The 14643-nt window shown below is 34.7% G+C and overlaps 1 protein-coding gene across 3 annotated transcripts in view; it reads left to right on the forward strand.

The window, feature by feature from the left end:
• Positions 1–14643, forward strand: part of FSTL5 (follistatin like 5) — a 385396-nt gene that overhangs the window by 193258 nt on the left and 177495 nt on the right. For all 3 annotated transcript variants that reach the window (XM_066186047.1, XM_066186048.1, XM_066186046.1), the window contains exon 4: positions 1933–2181. In XM_066186047.1, coding sequence (XP_066042144.1) covers positions 1933–2181 — 249 coding nt within the window. The remainder of the gene's footprint in view (positions 1–1932; positions 2182–14643) is intronic.

The following is a 14643-nucleotide window of genomic DNA, read 5'->3' on the forward strand; positions in this document are numbered from 1 at the left end:
TTTGAGCTTAACTTTAGTGTAAAGGATTAGGGAAATTTGGTTTGCATTCCTTTCTGTCAGTTAACGTCAGTTGCTCATGTATAGTGGTGATACATGGGCACGATACTTTCAAAAAATTATGGGAAAATTTTAATGTTGAATTGGGTTTTCCTGTTTGAAGTCATTTTGTTATGTAAGCAGGTAAACCCACCATCAGTCTGGTCTTTACATGTGTATAAAAATCACTATGTCGTAGTTATATTAGCCATACAACACCTGAGGTGAATATGTAGTCCTCTCAACTTTGTGCTAAAATTGTTGTCAAGTAATATAGTGAAAGCGTGTCATTAGAGCCAAATTTCATGGTTGTGCGCTTTCTGTAGTACATTTGTCTAGAAAATTTGTGCTGTGTGAGAAAGCAAGAAATCAAAGCATGACCCATAGGCTTCAGAAGAAAATGTGGTGAGTAAAGTAGTTTATTTCTACCACTGAAATGAAGAACGTAAATTCTCAGTGGCTTGAAGAAATGTGTGTCAAGCTATGATACTGACATGTTAGCGCTTCACTGTGGAAAATGAATCTAATACGACCAAATTACTACCAAATTATGTATTGGGATTTGCTTCTTCTTGCTATTTTTATATGGGGTAGCCAAGGATGGATTCAGCTGGGATGTGAGGATAAGGAAAGTATTGCAAGGAATTAGAATACCAGGTGTTTGTTCTGGATATTAGGAGTACGAAGTGAGAGAATAAAATTAAGGAACTGTGAAGGGCAGTGTCTATTCCCACATTTGGAGACATTTTAGCATTTTTATACATATTTTATTACACAGTTATGTTATCAGAAAACCTATTTATTGATAATTGCAATTGGCAATTCTGCTTTCATTTTCACATCGTTTTCACATCATACACTTTCTCTTGCTGAGAAGCCATATTTAGTTCTATGGCAGTCAAAATGGAAACTGCGGATATAGTAAGGAAATACTACTGTGCACAGAAATTCCCTTTTCACCAAGAGATCTGCTACTGACAACAGTGCTTATCTTACATGGTGGCAGCAGCACAGATAGGATAGAAAGCAGACAGATGGCTTTGGTAGCCTCATGTAGGCAGTCCATTTCCTTATTTTAGGAGCAGAAGGAACTGAAGGTTGTGGCCAGCAGAAACTCCTCTATTTCTACTGGAGCATTCTTAAAGCTCTGTTTGCTATCCAAATCACATTTGTCATCATTGAAATACCACTAGAGGTTCATGTGACTCCTTCTCGCCACCTTGGTGTATCAGTGATGCTCTTCCATGCTCTGTTTCCTGAAATGTCATTGTATTGCCACCACAGAGGTTTTGTCATTTTTTGTTTTTAAATTCTTCACACTGATTCAGAGCCCTGATTCAGCTCTATTTCTTTTCCTGGATCAGTCTCAATGTATGAATGTCTGTTTTATCTGCCTGTCAGAGTTCATTGAGCTTCTGGAAGATGCTATTAATCACATGGTTTAGATTCAGGTAGTCAGTCCTGCAAGGACCACAGAGTTAGATTTACTATGTTTATGGGTCCCTTCCAATTTGAGACATCCCACGGTCTGAATTCTAGAGAATACATTGTTCAATTGCATGCAACAGTATAGCAATCTTAAGGTGACAAACTTAAAAATACATTTAAAAAGTAATTATTTACTTTGAATTTTTAATGAAGAGTAACTTTTGTTACTAGATCTTGCTCTAAATTACAGTTAGCCTATGACAATGATTGAAAGTATAAAGGTCATGATAAAGAGACTAAATTTTTTTAACGTCAGGCTGACATGTTTAATATTAGTCAAGGATGTAACAAAAGACATAGTAGATGTAGACTTCATTTACTCAAATCAATCCTTTTTGTATCTTGCATGAAATTAAGAAAAATGTAATTATCAAATAAAAACTCCTTTTTTTTCTCCCTTTTTCTAAGGGTATCTTGGTCAGGGTGGCCATTTTGGATCATGTGAAAACAAGTACTGTGGTCTGGGCAGACACTGCGTTGTGAATGGGAAGACTGGCCAAGCCGAGTGTCTGTGCATGGAGCACTGCAAGCCACATTACAAACCTGTGTGTGGGTCTGATGGAGAATTCTATGAAAACCACTGTGAAGTGCACAGAGCTGCCTGTCTGAAAAAGCAAAAGATCATGATTGTACACAATGAGGACTGTTTCTTTAAAGGTAAGCGTGGCTGAACAATATCTGGAACATTGCTATCGGGTATGTGTTTTCAAGCTGTTCAATTAAATCTCTATAGCATCTACACTGAGTGTACAGTGAATAAATCACTTGAAAAATTAATACAGTATGTATTGCACTCCAGAGATACCTTATGGATTTTTTTTACTTTTGTTTATACTCAGTGCTCTGGGCAATCACTGCTTTTTAACCTGAATAAACCAGTTGTCTCTTAGAAACTAATCTATGGCAGCTTGCCTTACAAATCTGGTTGCTGACCTCATTCATCTAAGTGTACTTATATCCCAAAGCCTGAAGGATGTTAATCTTTGTTGCAGGAAAAACAGAATTTAAGATTTCAGAGGGATTTTGGAAGGTTGCAGGACCTATGCCTATATTTGGTGTTGAAGTTGATAGATCAGATCAGCATCTTGTTCATGGCTAAAAGGGTCTTTCTTGCTTTGAGTCTGGATAATGAAAAGTTTACTTGTGTACTTATCAAAGCATGCAAGATTACTTACTTTTTAATCTACTGAATGCTAAGAGATGCCAGCCTGAATTCTGAGAGATACACCTTATGTTAAGCATTTTATGCTCTCAATGTCAACAATTGCAACATGCTCTTTTTTTTGTATAATTTGAGCACACCTTGCAGGTTTCTGGAACTCTGCCAGTGCAGACTTTGAATATCTGTGACTACTTTGACAGGTTTTGAGTGCGTTTTCACTGGTTAAAAAAAGGTGGATGGCTTTAGTTGAAGGGGATTTTTTTTTTAATAAGACCCTTTTTTATTAGTCTTTCTAGTGCTTCCTGAAAACATGATAAGCTCAGCAACTTCATCAAAAAATGCTGAGGTGCAGGCATCCATAGGTTAAACTGGGGGTGTGGAAGTATTTTAAACTTTGTTCAAAACTAACTGTGGACACTGTATAAAATTGATATATCATCACAATATATAGGCCTTAAGTACACAGCATGGTTCTGTGGTAGGGGAAAATTAAAATGGGATTCTAGGATTATAACATATAGGGCTTGTAAGCAATGGTTTGTGCAATAATAACAAAACATGAATGCTTCCATCTTAACAATCACAATCTCTTTTTAAAAAACTCTGATGATGCAGTACTCTGATAGAAGAAGTGACAGTAAAAAACCACAGAATGGTTAAATTTATGGGGCTAATTTCAGTTCTTTAGTATGAAAGAACTGAAACACAAAAAAACCCCAAAAATAAACCACAAATAGTTTCAGAGCATGTGTGGGAAAAATCATAACATTGCTACATTTTTTTCCCCTTGGAAATGTAGAAAAAAAGAGATTTATTTATAGAAATGAGACAGTACTTCAGGTAGAAATATAATCCAAAGGTTACCTTAAGTTTGGTAGCTCATCTTTATGTTTTCAGTTCACCATGCTTCTTTCACTCTTGTTGCTGTGGAAAATGGAGTGTCTGAATGGTGTTTCACTTCAGACACCTAATTTAGATGCTGGATTAAAAAAGTAAAAAAGTAGGTTTTTCCTTTAGTCAGTTACAGTCTTTAGTAAAGAACCAGGATGTCTGAGTGACTTTGTCTGAGATGCCTTCTGAAAACTGTTATTTATCAAGATACTCAAATTCTCTAATATGGGCTATAACTACATGCCTAAAAATATTGTAAAATATTTCATTTTCCTTCTTCCCATCTTATGTTGACTTCAGTCATGTTAAACAGATGAGATGGGGACAGTTATTTTTCTTTATATTATTTCATATACATGGGGCCTATCAATCTCAATTTCTTCTATGTTAACTTCACCTGCTTCATTGCTGTAGTAGAGCACAGTGTTGTTAAAGCATTGTTTCCTTTTGTGACTCTCTTCCAATATATTCTATCTTTTTTAACTGTCTTCCAACATCCACTATATTTATATGGTAAAGGGGGCAGATGTCAAGCTATTTTTATATGATTTCTTTCTTTTACAAAACATTTCTAAGTTAACCACTTCAATAAGATTGCCTTCAATAAAGCTGAAGGTTCTTCCAGTTACAGGTCAAAAATATTAAAAAGCTAATAGGAAAAAACGCTCAACAGTGCTCCTCCTGCCTAGAGAAGGTGAACCCCATCACTACTGATGGTGTCAGAAGGGCACTGCCACGTGTCCTCCTTGTTAGTTTAGCTGACATCCTCCAGTACAAATGATCTCATATCAAGGAGCTGTTTCTGAGACCATAAAAATTCAAAGAACAGAAAACAAATATTATGAGCACTTTGTTTAGGCTTTCACACTACTCTGAACTGGGGCAGGGTGTGAGGGGAAGAAGTGCCTGCAAGATGCTGTTACATGATAGGATAGTAACTGTCTGGCTATGACAGCCGTTAAGTGTTTTTAATTTGTGGTTCATTGCTAATCATTGATTTTCCGATCAAACTGCTGTATACTTAGCTGCTTTCTTTTTTTGTGTGTATTTTATCTCTAACGAGGTCACATTTTGAGATATTTCTGCTTCCAGTCTTCATACCGGGTTCTCCGTTCTCTACTCTTCAGGGGGAAATATTTCTTGATGCAGAAATTTTAAGGTTTAGATTGGATATGGAGCTCAAGATGAGTGAAGCTGAGAAATACACCTTATTTAAATGAGTAAGCCTATCAGAAAACACTTGTATTCTGTGTCTGGAGAATAAAATTTTAAAAGCCGATGTTCTCTATAACCAATTAACATTACAATAGTAGCTATAATTATTTGAATAATACATTATGTAACCAAATGATTTATAGTTGATCTCCAACATCATGAGTTCTACTTAATGGTTTGAAAATTGCCCTTTTAAACACTTACATGCTAAGTGGAGTTTAAAGATTGCCTTGCTAAATGGGAGGGATGTTTGGCTTATATGTTGAAACTCCTTTAAAATCACTGAGAAATTTGTGTCTCAGCTAAGGTGTGCATAGAACACAGACAAAAAGCATCAAGTCCTTCACAGAGAGCCATTTCTGAAACATTTAATAAATACATTTTGAGGTAGTGAAAGCTGTGTTAAAGTTATACTCTGGCTGGCAGCCTGGTTTTTTAAACTGAAACTTCAAATTCTGGTCCATTATCTGCTGTTTATTGTACCTTATTTATTTCTAGATTCATTGGACTACTTCCTTTATTCCTTTTTTATTTTTTTCCTTCTCACTTGCTGTTTTTATTTCTTCACACCAGATTAAATCCCCCCTTTATCCAAAATATGTATGGAATACATGCAAAACTGTAATTGAAGTTGAAATTTTTTCCTTGATGTTTGAGACTCTTATGCAAATGTTATTTTTTCACATGGATCAAGATAATGGCCTTACTAAATCAGAAATTACTTTTCCTCCACGCTTTCTATAATTATTCCCTCAGTTACTTATTGGCATGTCATGATGCATCAGACTGAACGATTTTTCCTACTGGCTTGGTTAGATGTTTAGATGCCAACTGTGACCCTGAGAGTTAGTCAATAAACTGTCTCAATTTCTTCTCATATAAAAGCAAAATGAATTCTACAGAGAAGCTAATTACTTATAATCCCCTTTTCTATGAATTTAAATTAGAAGTATTTTGTGTACCTGTAGAGTCCTCTGTTTCCCTCAGGTCAAGTCCAGTGTCCTGTAACTGGATGTTAGAGAATGAAAATTTTACAATCACTTTCAGAGGACCTCTCAAGACTAAACAATCTAAAAATGTAAAATATTTAAGATTATTCTAATAAAGCGAGAGAACTTTTTCAAAAATGCTTTGTGATCCAGTGATCTAAGGAACTTTGTAAGAATGATATTTGTATCAAGGAGCAAAAAAAAGAAAAAGAGATGGTTAAGTGCCACAATGGTGTGTTCGGTGTTGGGAGGAGGCAACATAAATGATGAACTAAAGGAAATATTAATGAAAGAATTTAAAGTTTGAAGCTTAAATTATTCATTAAAAAAAATTGATCATATGAGCTGGGAAGTCTGATATGCTTTTTTTATATGCTGGATGAGTCAGTAGTTCATGAAGAGCACGAGCATAGGAGCATACAGGGGGTAGGTGGCCTCTGCATGCTCTCTGCTTCCAGTGTCCTGGATGTTCTCAAGCCAGACACTTTGTGTTTCAGAGCAGCCTGTGCTGGGTATTAGAAAAGCCATAGGAGCATCTGACTCACAGTGTGTTTGACACTCTTGACTAACCCCTCCATGGCTCTTGCTAGCTAAACCTTCAACCAGCCCCAGAGGATGGGGATTCAAAAGGCCTAGAATTATTTCACTTGGTGTCTCCACCCTTATCTTTATTCTGTGAAGTGGCACTGTGAAATTAATGGCTTTGTGCAGTATTTAGAAGACTGGAAACATTATTCTTCAGCATCTATAAAGTTCAGTTGGACTCATGTGGGACAATGTACTAGGTTGTGAATGGCATTCTCAGGACATCAGATAAGCTTCAGTTATATCTTTTTGTGTTCACTTCTTTTACTTCATTTTTCTAAACCCAGGCCAGTAAATATAAGTAAGAGATTAAAAACTTTCCATGACAAGTTCATCTCGTATTTTCTATGCACCCTGAGCTTCTTGTATATTTTACATTATATTTATTTCCATATATGTCATTATGACAAATGGCAATTTGCTTTAAATCTTCAGGAATGTAGCAAATACTCCTATAAACTTTGAATTTTATAGACTATTTGTAGAATAAGCTTACTTCATATGTAAGCTTTTTACTTATAAGTAGCTTCTGTGATGTCCTTTTGATATTAACGTTATTTTAATCTCTTTCTTCTTTTTTTGTCTCATTTTCATTTGGTGACTATTTTCATCTGTTAAAAAGTCCATGAGCTTTAGATTTCTTACCATTACTAAAATATCTAAATATCTAAAGACTGCTACAACGTTTGCTTTTCCTCTGACTGTTCCTGAAAGACAAAGTAGAAACGTAAGTTGGAAACCTTGCTCCCAGTACTGAGCTATTCAGGGCAGAAAACAAGAGCATGAGCAAACTGGAAAAAGTTCAGAAGACATTATTAGGGATGACCAGAAGTAGTAAATGGCTTAAAAAAAGATATGAAGGAATCTTACAAAATCATCAGGGCAAGCTAAGAGTGGATATGAGTAGTCTGCTTTGCATTCCAAGAAAAGGAATAAAAATTATGAAATAAGAAAGCAGGAACAAATTCAAAGAAAGCTTTTGGTTTGACATGCAGTGGATCCTGTGAGTAAAAGCTACATAGGATTTCAGCAGCAGAATGTAAAGATTAGGGGAAAGCCTATTGGCTTTTCCTTTTAAAATAGGGCTGGGGGAGTTAGTTGAACTAAATACTAACTGTCCCACAGAAAAGATCTAGATGCCTGTCTAGTCTCTACAGTGACTTTCACAGGGTTAGTTCAAAGATGGTAATTTAAAAAAATTTTTTGTGTTTGTTTTGTGCCCTAGGTAATCTTAGATTGGTTCTTAAAATATTGGCACATTCATTTGGAAGCACTGACATTTATTTAATCTTATTTGATGTTCATATACTTCAAAAGCAAGCATATAAATCTCTGTCATTTTAGTTTCATTTCTAAAAATATTTCATCTTATCTTTTATATAAATCATAAACAGATTATTTAAATTTGATCATTAGGCATCTTTCCAAAGAAATTAGGATATGTTAATCTGAATATCAATCCAGACTTTTCATTGCAAAAATTTTTTTCTAAGATGTATTTGGTTTTTTTTACTTTGGATATCAGTTGGCTTCTCTTTTGATGTTCTTAAAAACATCATTATTACGCTCTTTCTGAAAGGCTGAATTTCTGCATATACCCTTAAGGTTGCTACCAATAAAGTGTGAAGCTTCAGCTGTCACTCCAGAAGTATGTTCAATACAAGCTGTATAGTGAAAAAAATCTGAAAAAATCTTTCAGAACTCAAGGTTTCTGCTTGAACTTAAAATGTTTGATAGCGCATAGGACTTATTAGACTTAGATTAATGATCCAGACAATGATCTACATTTCTTTAGTGTGACACTTATGAAATTAATGTTAAATTCTGAATTCATGCAGAGATAAAATTAGTAATTGCACATTCACAGCGTGGTAAAAAGCACTGTTAATGGCAGGTGTGCTACCTCTTTCAGCACTTTGTTGGAAAGCGATTCCCTAACAATAGAAAACTGGATCTTTTCAATACCCTTTGAAACCATAGTAAATTTTAGCACTGTTCCTCTCCTCTGCTTTCCCCACACAGTTCATTTTCCTGAGTTCCATTGCTCATGATGTTTGGAAAACTGGTGGGTTTTCCTCCAACGTCTGTGCAAGATTTGTCTCAAATATGTCTTAAATTCCCCAGTGTTGCCTTACATTCCTTAAACTAACTGGCATGCATGGCCAACATATGTAATATCTACTACTAGATCTGCAGAGTGAAGCTAAATTCAAGGTATTTATGAGAACATACATATAAAAAGCTTAATTTAAAACTATACATTCAACATTCCCTGCTTCACTGCTGTTGGTGATATTGTATCCCTTTGCAACCAAAGTCTTGAACTCTATTTTCTCTTTCCACCTTTACATTGATTTCATGCCTTTAAATTGTGTGATGGGGCAATGACAATGGAGCAACTCCTGGCCCCATATCTTAATGCCTGGCTTAAGATATACTGCAAAGAAATCCTTTATTTTCAGTATCTGGAGCAGTCCCAATCTTTATATACCAATGCCTTCAATGCTGGGATAAATCTATTAATCAACTCTAACCTATTATGTATTCTACATTCATATAGTGATGAAGACTTAGTGTTCTCTAGCAATCTCTGTACAAAGCTAATGAAGTTTAAAATCTCTTGTAAGGTCATCACTGCTGTTTGATACCACACAGATGGGTCTGTGGACATCACAGATTTTCACTGGGAGAAAATTTTAAAACTTCTAATTTTTTCAGTAATGATGTTGAATCTGTTCAAAGAAGCTGTATTAACCTGAAAGCTGCATTTCTAAGTCTCTGCCAAGTCACTGAATCGGGAAAACAACACTGCAAATTCTTCCTTGGAGATATTAAAAACCTTCTTGAGCAGAGGAGCAGCAGATGATGACTTTTTATGGTTTCTTTTAACCTCACCCATTCTGTGGATAGCCATTTCTGAAAACATATCCTTACTTACACACCTTCAGCCTGATTTTGAAAAAACAGGATGTAACTCATGGTGCTAAAATTCAGCCAGGAGTTTCTGGTACTGTTGAGGAAGAATTGGAGAGATCAGAGGAAGAGAAACAGAAGCAGAGTTCTGGCAAAGTGTAGTCAGTGGACAGAGTTCTACTAGTGCCCTCCTTTCAAAACTGGTAACTTGGGCCTGCAGATAGGGCAGTGCCACTCACAGGAATATTCTTTGCTATCCTGCTTTTTAGGTACTGTCAGAAAAGTGTTGATGTGTTCCAAGCAGTACAAGGATTGTACAGCTATGGTTCAAATCATGTCTCAAGTTCTCTGTTCAAATAGCCCTTATAGAAATTTTGGGAAAAGGCAAAGGTAATCACCACACAACTTTTTTTGTGAAATTCTAAAATAAATATTGGCATTTCCTAGTATTGAGGCTAGCAAATGTTTTTAAAACTGAAAGAAAACAGGTTATTATGCAATAGTGCATAATGTACTGGCAAAATGGCTGCTTGTACTTCAAAATAATTAAAGAACAATTTTTTACTGTCAAATTGGTGGTATGAAATTGTGAATACTATTATAAAATAAATCAACTAATCATTTTGTCATAAATTTATGGTAAATAAAGGAAGCCGTGTGTTCAGGCAGACATTTAAGTGAGGAACATACTTTTTAAGTTTAGAGTAAGCACAAAGTCTTAAACTACTGAACATGGGTTGGTCTAATGCAAGCTTTAAAACGTTTTAATTATATAACATCAGAATTATCATTAGGTCTTGTGGGAAATTTTCCTGATGGAACATATTGTTGGCCTTTAAAAATCATTAGCAATTGGATACATATACAAGGCATTGGCATGATATTTGTAATTCAAGTTGGCTAGTACATGGTATACCAACTTCAAAAAAGTCAGAGCTTCTTTTACAAAATCTGAATATATTGGAGAGAGGTAGACATCTAAAAATGATTTTTAATTTCCATTTCTGGCTCTAGTAGCTAATAATGGAAGAGGTAAGTAAATTTGCAGTGGATAAAACCTGTAAGTTAAAAGCTTTCTCTTGTAGTTTGCCATTTACTCTGTTTTAAAATAGGATGGTAGGTGGGGTTTACCGTAAATTGAACTAGAAATTTAGCATTGCCTTTTCAGGGTTATTTGCTTGTTTTTAGTGTGTAGCACCATAGTGGAACTTGAGAAATGAAATTGGTTTAAAGAAACTTAATCTACTCAGTTGACAGTAGCTAGTTTAGGCAAATTGTCAATATCTGTAAATATTTTTCAAGTCTTTCAACTTTTTGGAATCTAATAGTGCAGAATATAAGTAATGAAATGCAACAGCCAGATGCTTCCAAATTACATTTCTTAGTAGATCACTACCTAGATGACTTCAAGTTTTTCCATTTGATTTGTCTCACCTTGTGACTGCAACACAATAAAAACTTCCTGCCACCATGCTTGTGATGGCAGCTGTCATATCATTATGTTTTTCATTTTTAAAGTTATGGTATGAACAAGTATTCATATAGACACAAGCACTTTCTAAAGAAGACTTGGGCAGTATACTCTGTCAATTTTATCATAGACAGCTAAATAAAATAAAGTAACATGTGTTTAAATGTTGTATAGATTCTATTTAGTGCCAGGACTTGGCAGTAAATAGAATATATACAATGCATGGCATTATATATATACACACAATACAATAGCAGTTTTGATTTACCTTAGTTAAAAAAAATAAAGCATTTGTACCACTGTAACCAGTTTATACTGTTACTTCTGTAACAAAAAAACATTGCAAGCAAAAGATAATTGAAGTTTGACAGTGACCTATAATTAGTGATTCAGTTACAGCATTTTTTGTTATAGAATTGTCAATTATGCAATACTTCCTTTGACATATAGTGCAATTTAAGTAGATTATATTATCAGACATTATTCTGAGATTAAACAAATGTTGCTCATATTTAAATTTATATAGAATGGCTCAAAGAATCCTCAAGCTGAAACCAATTCTAAAAGATTAATTTCAGAAAATCAAAATAGTTAAATTTTGCCTCATTCTAATTTATTTTTTTATCTTGTTTGACTGTACTTCTTCCTTTTTCTGTCATTGAAACCAGAGCTTTGTTACTGATTATTTATAATAATTTATGTGAAATTTATAAAATTTGTATTATTTGAAGTTTTTACTTTTCATGAAGTAACTAGTTTTTCTCATTTGCCTTAGCTAATGTACTTCTGATACTCATGCAGAGAATGAATAAAATTTGATAAACAGGGTGATGAAATCTGATTAGATCCTTTAGCTTTCTCTTTGTGTGGAATGATAATGTGGATTTAATTTAAAATTGTTGGAAGCAAGCGACAGAAATAAAGAAAAACAGATTACAGCAAAAATAAGTTAAACTGTAGCCCTAAGAAACAGGCTGAAGTAAAATTATGCAAAACTTCCACTCAGTAAGAATGATGTTTTATATTTTTGCATGTATTTGTATTGGCTTTGGGTGCAATTAAATCCTGAACTATGTACTGCCAAAAAAGTTTGTTTCCCTCAGGGCTGGAACAGATGGTGGACATTGTTTTTCTTCTCACCATTTAGAGACCAAGTCTGCTGAATCTCTACAAGAAAAAGTATTTATGCCAAAGCGAACTGCGGATGTTGGCCTTAAAGCAGTAGAATTCTTAGCTGTATTGGCTACAGGGTTATTACTAAGAGTCCTGGTAAACAGGCAGTGCATTGAAGTTTTGCTATTAGCAGTGTTTTAATACAGGTTTGAGATCTGTTTAATAACGTTTGTTGTACAGAATAGAAAAAGTGCTATTGACTAATGAAACTGCAAATTTTCACTCAGTATTCAGCCTGTTTGTCAGGATATTTCACTGTGCAAGGAGGAATCTATGAATTAGCATTTCCCAGTTATCACTTTGATAATTAGAAGAATAAAAATCAAAATGCATGGAGAATAGCAGAAGCGTTGTTAATCATGAGCACTCCATACTCTTAATCCCACCTGGTAAATGAGAAAAAAGCACTCCTGGGATCTAATAAAATGGCAAGCCTTGTATATCACTAAAAAAAATCTGAAAGAGGGGAAAATATCCTTGCGGTGTTAAATACTAATTGTGGTCAAGAAGTTTCATTAGTGCTTCTAAACATAAGACAACTGCTGAATGGATCAATTCTTTGTTATTTTCCTATTCCATCTTCTTTTCTATAGAAGTCCTTGCCATTCAAACAGAACATAAAGATTTTTATTGGTCCCTTATGATGCCAACTATAGTTGTACAATCATCATTTTAGAATATGGGCTCTGTGTGCTCTTAGATTTGCTGTCACTTTATCACAATTGTAGAAGCATCTTGAAGTGTATTTGCTTAAGCAGATGGTGAATGGCCACACTGGGAATATATCTTTCTTCCTACTGTATGATGAAGTTTTAAAGCAGACATTTTAGCTATGGTAGTTGGAAAAACATACTTTTGTGCTAAATCTTGTAGGGAAAAAAAGCAAACTGGTAAAAGATTTTGAAGCCCCTAATAATACTGAGTACATGAAACTGGTATTAATTAGATGGTTGAGCACAAATGACACATACAGTATATAAGAAAGTTAATGCTTTCTTTCATTTTACAGTATCTTATAATTAAAATTTTTTGAAGAAAATTAAAAGTTATGTGTTTTAGATTTCCATTTACAAAAAATCCTGAAGTGCTAAGGATTACTGTGGGACAAGGGAAAACCTTCTAGTTTATATGGGAGTTTCTTTAACACTATCATTTCAGTAATCTCAGGATTTGATTCAATCCTCCCTACTGAGTCTAATGAAGATTAGGTTCATTGAAATCAGTCAATTGATGAATATTTTTTATATTGCAAGCATGAAAGATGTAAAAGGGAGCCCAAGGGAGTGAGTACTGAGTTAGAAGTTTGAAATAAATAAACCATAAAAAATCAACGGAAACCAAACAAAGAACCACAAACACACACCCCCTCACCCCCCTAAATGTGAGAAAACTGTTGAAAACACACTGTTTGTACAAATAATGTGATGTAAGCTTGAATTTTGTTCTGAAATGGTCTCAGGATTTGGCTGAAAGATAAATCCAGTTGATTTGGCAAACATCACAACTGGTGGCGGTTCCTCACTTACATTGGATGGGGTACTGTACTTTCCATGCATTATTCTGTATGCATGGAAATTTATCTCACAGTTTAACTAATTTTTAAAGTATTTTTTTATGACTCCTTTGAAATGTGAAAAAGCTTAGAAGAGTTCTGAAATTGTTGATGCTTTTTAAAAAGTAGAGTTAGGCTTGCTTTGTGTATGTCCAGTACTTGTAGAGAATAAGTAGTTGAAAAAAAAGCAAAGAAAAGGGGAGATCACAAGTGTCACCCTGATTCTTTAGCCTTCTGATGACTATTTACATATTTCTAGTGGAGTCTCTCATGAATGTTACATAAACAAGTAGATTGTTTTCATTCCAGTCTGTGATGGACTGGTGAACTGACCACTAGGGTCAGAAAGGTGTTCCTCTCATCTGCCAATCCTTGATCAAACTCCAAATCCTATTTAAATCCCAAATGATAATAAACTTCCTCTTTCTCTGCTCACCTCTGAACCTATGTAAGTGTAGTTCTTTTGTGTCCCTACTGGTGACACACAAGAGACTCCTATGACATTTCATGTGCTTGTTATGATGGTTTGGGGCTTTTGTTTGTTTTGTTGGGTTTTAGGGGGTTTTTCTTTTTTCTTTGGTCTTAATACTCCTTATATTGGACTCTGGAAATAAATAGAGACGTTTTCATTAATCTTTTGCTCTCGATGGACTTGGAATAGGGTATAGGCATATGCTGCTATGGGCAGCAGGAAGAATGCATATACCAGTGATAGACATTAACAGGCTAAGTCAAGCATTAACAGTTGATGGAGGGACCCAGGAGTACAAATGAAATAGCTAGTTATAAACTAGCTTACAAACTTTATTAATTTTTGTAGTTCACAGATAAATCAGTGTAAGTCTAGGTACAATATGTATAGCCATTAGAGTAGCCTTGATATTCTCTTTGTATAACCAACCTATACTTTCATATATTGTTGGCATCAGTTAAAAATTCTCCCGCTTCACTCCAAAAACAGTGTTGAGGAAAAGAAAAAAGAAAATTATTGCTTCATTTCTTTGAAATAGCTGTTTTACTCTATAGGTAAGTATTATTGGTGATGGTAGCAGTGAAGACATTTTTAAGTCTCATGGGATCTGGGCCTGCATCATAATATTTCTTTTTCATGAATGATGTGTAGATTGGGCCAGTCTGTGGTGCCTGTTTTGCATACTTGCTTCTGGAA

The sequence above is a fragment of the Chamaea fasciata genome, unplaced genomic scaffold (assembly GCF_029207755.1).
Source record: "Chamaea fasciata isolate MVZ Bird 193981 ecotype frontalis unplaced genomic scaffold, bChaFas1.0.hap1 SCAF_6, whole genome shotgun sequence".
Taxonomy (NCBI): domain Eukaryota; kingdom Metazoa; phylum Chordata; class Aves; order Passeriformes; family Sylviidae; genus Chamaea; species Chamaea fasciata.